The sequence below is a fragment of the Pseudoliparis swirei genome, chromosome 24 (genome assembly GCF_029220125.1).
Source record: "Pseudoliparis swirei isolate HS2019 ecotype Mariana Trench chromosome 24, NWPU_hadal_v1, whole genome shotgun sequence".
NCBI classification, from domain to species: domain Eukaryota; kingdom Metazoa; phylum Chordata; class Actinopteri; order Perciformes; family Liparidae; genus Pseudoliparis; species Pseudoliparis swirei.
The window spans coordinates 24254737-24259267 of record NC_079411.1 but is presented as its reverse complement, the minus strand read 5'-3'; the positions used below and the strand labels follow the sequence as shown (position 1 = coordinate 24259267).

Sequence of the window (4531 nt, the reverse complement as noted above, 5' to 3'; positions counted from 1 at the left end):
CACTGCATACATATGCTTTGTGTGTGAGTGTGAGTATTAGTGTGTGTGTGTGTTTGTGTGTGTGTCTGTGTGTGTGTGTGTGTGTGTGTGTGTGTGTGTGTTCAAGAAAGAGGAGTAGTTGCAACTGATGACAGGAAGGGGAAGTGAAGGAGAGCGGTTAACACTGTGTCGACTGAGCTGATGATTCTTTCACTTGTTCTCTTGTCATTTCCACGATGATACAAATGTTTGCATTCTCTTGTCTTCTTTCTAGTGAGTAGCCTTTTTCTGTATTCTCTGTATTTTCACCAACTGTAGCTCGTATATAAATGCTGTAGCTGTTCAACAATATGCTTGTTCTTTATTTAGCTAAATGAGCCGTTACGTTTTGCCATCACAAATAGTAAAAATGGGCCAATAATAAATGAAATGTACATAGACACTGACAATGGCAAACATGTTTCTTTTGTTTCCACCTGTAGCTCTGAGTATTGTGGAGATGAAGCGTCTCAACATAAACGGTCATGTTGGGCAAAGTGTGACGATCCGATGCTCTGGCTGGAACATTTGGGGTTCTGAAAAAAAATGTAAAGTATTTTTGTTACAGTCCATGCTCGAGTGACAATGACATCATTGCCAAAGCAGCATATGGAAAAACTGCAAACTACAAAAACAGAATAACGTTGAAAAACAATAAAGAAGGCTTATTGGTGACCTTCACCAATCTCCTAAAGTCAGACTCAAAAACATACGAGTGTGGATTGGAGAGAGTTGTCTTTGATTCATTTATAGAGGTAAAACTTAACGTCTTGGATGGTAAGTTTTTGCTCTTAATTTTCTCATAAGTAAAATACTTTCCCAAATGTTCAATATATCAAGTTGTTGTTCTACTTATATGGTGTCTGTTATTTCCAGCTCAAAGCCCCAGTCCCAAGACAACTCCAAAGACAGTCATTGTTGGTTCCACGATGTCTTCAAGCAGCTCAGGTGTGACTGATATGTCTTCGTCATACACAACCCTCAATACAACAGCACCAAAAGACAAACAAGGATCTGCTAGTGAGTTCTCTCATCTGAACTGCATATATAACATATTTTAATGCATTTATTGCATATATGTGAATGTTAATTATAGTTGCCAATCACAAATATTCATATATATAAATATATATACACAGACAATAGTTAATATGTGCTCAGATACATTCGTGAAAATGTACCAGCCTCGTGCCTGTCACCTTAAATTAAAATAATGCAGTTCATGCAACTAAATATAAGGTGATCAAGCTTTTTTCAATCTGTCTTCCTCTTCCTCTGTCCTGAGGAGGAAGTGTACCATATTTGGTTGCAGGTGTCATCGCCATAATAATCATACTGATGGTCTTACTGAAGCTTGTTCACAAGATGATGAAACATCAAACGAGTAAGGCCCTAAGATCAAAGCACAGCTTATAAACATGTGGCTATAAGCCTCCACCAGACATGTTAACACATGATGTCCTCTATGTTTATAGAAGCTGTGTCAAGTGCTGATGGGCAACAAGAAGACGCACAAGAGGTCAGTTGTGGTTCTAAAACCATGTGGAGGGTGAATGGTTTCTATTGGCTGTCCAACGGCTTGAAGTACTTTCAAATACTTTTCCTTTTGGTGAGGCTCTGGCATTTTCTCCTTCAGCTTTTCTAATTTCTAACTTTAATGCCTCTAAGGACACTTTTACAATGCTGAGATGAACACAAAAACACCTGGAATATCTGGTCCTTAAAAAACGTTTTAAAAAAAGTTAATTGACACACAGAAACACAACACTAACCTTTTTAAAGCTTATTTATAAGTACGAGACGAGCCATCTATTTCTCACATAAGCCCAGCAGCCATAAGGTATCAGACTTAAGGAAAAATGAAAAGAGATTTTAATAAATAATGTGTTGGAATATGTTGATTTCCTTTCTCCCTAACTTTGGACTTTTCTTCCAAAAATAATAATTATTATTTGTATTATTTGTATTATTTGATACAAAAGAAAGAAAGCTGTATGATTATCTGAATTCTTTTATCATTGATTCGACACAAAGCTGAGCATAAAATTAGAATGACATGAGGTCTCATTTATAACCGTTGCGTAAATAACTGTCAGCACATTTGAATTATTACAGAACGTGGTCCTCTGGAGAAGCTGATGAAATATTCCTCCGCTGTATAAGGCCATTAGAAAACTGCAGAACAGCAACGTCTGGAACTAAAACCAGTGGCAGCTCTCGTACGATCACTTCATATCCTCATCATCCGTCATAATCATAATGCCATAAGAAAACATAAATCATTTGTGATCACCAATCAAATGACCTTTTCCAAAATTATATCCAGGGTGGTGGATACCAACGTATCATTTACCATAGATGGTTGAATGTGTGTGTGATGGGAAGCTGAACCAGCTACGCACATTTACAGGTGGATTTGTGATTTATAAAAGGAAATAGCTCACAGGCGCACACGATTTTAGAAATCTGAATATGTGTTGGTGTTCGTGCATTTCCTCTTTTGCACGCATGCAAACATTAAGTGGAAACCCTACGCACTGGTTTATAAATGATACCCTGGATCTGTTTTCAGCACATAAAACTGCTTTCAATATGGCTACTCAAGCAGCCTTATGTGTTAAAGTGTGAAAGCTCAGAAAATACTCTAACTGGAGATCAGACTTACACTGTCAATAACAAATTGCCTTTCATTAACTGTGTGGAATTTATTTTTTACAACATTTCTTTACATATTATTGTGTCCCAATATTAGTGATATTAAGAAAGATTTCAAATGTGATTGACTGTTACGGACTTTTATGTGCTTGCCATCTTGTTTCAGTTGTGTGGAACTTTGTTTTTCTGTTTTCTATTTCAAGGATGTGCATTACGATGAAATAAGACCTGGAGACCAGACTGACCCAGACGTCCTCTATGCTAACTATTCCCACCACCAAGGCACAGGAGTAGCAGCTGAGAGCCGTAACAGCGACGTCACAAATGACTTCCTGTACTCTGTTGCTCAACTTCCCAAAAAGCAAACTGTACCCGTTGAAAATGAGTCTATCTACTCTCTGGCCAGCTACCGTGAGCAACCTGAAGCTACTGTGGTCGAAATGCATACAACACTTTCTTGATCATTTTAATTATATTGTTCTATGAAAAGAGCTATCATATAATACGAGACAGGAAAGGAAAGAGAAGGAAAGGGAAGGATACAATTATGTTAATATCCAGACACAATATCGCTGCCCTCTATCCTGTCACTATGTCTGATGACCATGGTCTGCTTTATGACTCCATTACTTTATGAATTTGGCATCATGTTAGCCAACGGCACTCAAACAAAAGAGAGGAACAGACTTAGTCTCATGGAAATGCAACAGAAGTGCCCTTCCTTTTTTTTTATGTGTCTCAAGTTATTTCTGCTTGTGTAGACACACTTACACATAAACACATATACACAAATCACCAACAGGAAATTGATGCACCCTGCCAGTAACAGCTGTGGTGTATCTGCTACCATGATTCTTAATAAGTGGATCAGCGAAGCGGCTTCTTCTGTATCTGAACCGTCAGAGGAAGTATTAAAGCACCTGCTCTACTTTCACAACTCACACTGGACCTTCAGATCCATTACTATTCAAATGTGAGGCTCCGGCAGCCCATGTTACTCTTTTTAATATCATTAATCCTCAGATGTATTTAATGTAAAGTTATTTGTGTGTATCTACATGAGTTAGCCCTAAACAGGTGTCTTATTATTTTATTATGTTGTATTAAAGCAGAACTGGCTCTTTGTGTTATTTGTGAACCCTTAGTTAACGTGTGTGGTTTGCATAGATACGTTACCCGTGGTATGTATGTGAAGCTAAAAGTAATTATTTGCTTTGATCTTTTTTTAATCCCTTATAAGGATGATATACAAATAAAATGATTAAAAGAATAATTCAGTGAAGAATTGTTTCTTTTTTTATCTGTGAAAACTTTCATTTTAAAGATTAGATAGATAGATAGATAGATAGATAGATATATACTTTATTAATCCCCAAGGGGAAATTTGTCTAAATAATTAGCCTAAATTAAATGAAGCGAAGAGTTCATCTAAGTGCCATACCGTGATGGTAAATGGACCTTGACACTTCATGTCATCATTCACACACATTCGCACACTGATGGGAGGGGCTACCATGCAAGGTGCCACCTGCCCATCAGGATTAGCTAAACATTCATAGCACAGCCTTCGGGAGCAATTTGGGGTTAAGTGTCTTGCCCGAGGGCACGGACTAGAGGAGGCGGGGATTGAACCTCTGATTCTTCTGATTGAGGGACGGCCACTGAGCTGCAGTCGCTCCACTGGTTGATAGGCATTGTGCACATCGGTGAAGCCAACAGGCTGTGAGGTACATCTGTAACGTTTCTCAAATGAATACATAAAACAAACAGAAATTCTGTATTTCCATTGCATTTTCTATGTTGTCCTCCCCAGTTTAAGGTTTGTTTTTTCCTGTGACCCTCGATTTCCTTCTGTCGT

The 4531-nt window shown here is 38.0% G+C and overlaps 1 protein-coding gene across 1 annotated transcript; it reads left to right on the top strand.

Moving 5' to 3' along the window:
- Positions 1-202: 202 nt before the first annotated feature.
- On the top strand, positions 203-3950 carry LOC130190393 (CMRF35-like molecule 9). Its single transcript, XM_056409787.1, is given in 7 exon segments — positions 203-252; positions 462-549; positions 551-795; positions 895-1038; positions 1304-1402; positions 1494-1537; positions 2877-3950. Coding segments are annotated over 7 exon segments (915 nt in total). The 5' UTR covers positions 203-215; the 3' UTR covers positions 3135-3950.
- Positions 3951-4531: the final 581 nt, after the last annotated feature.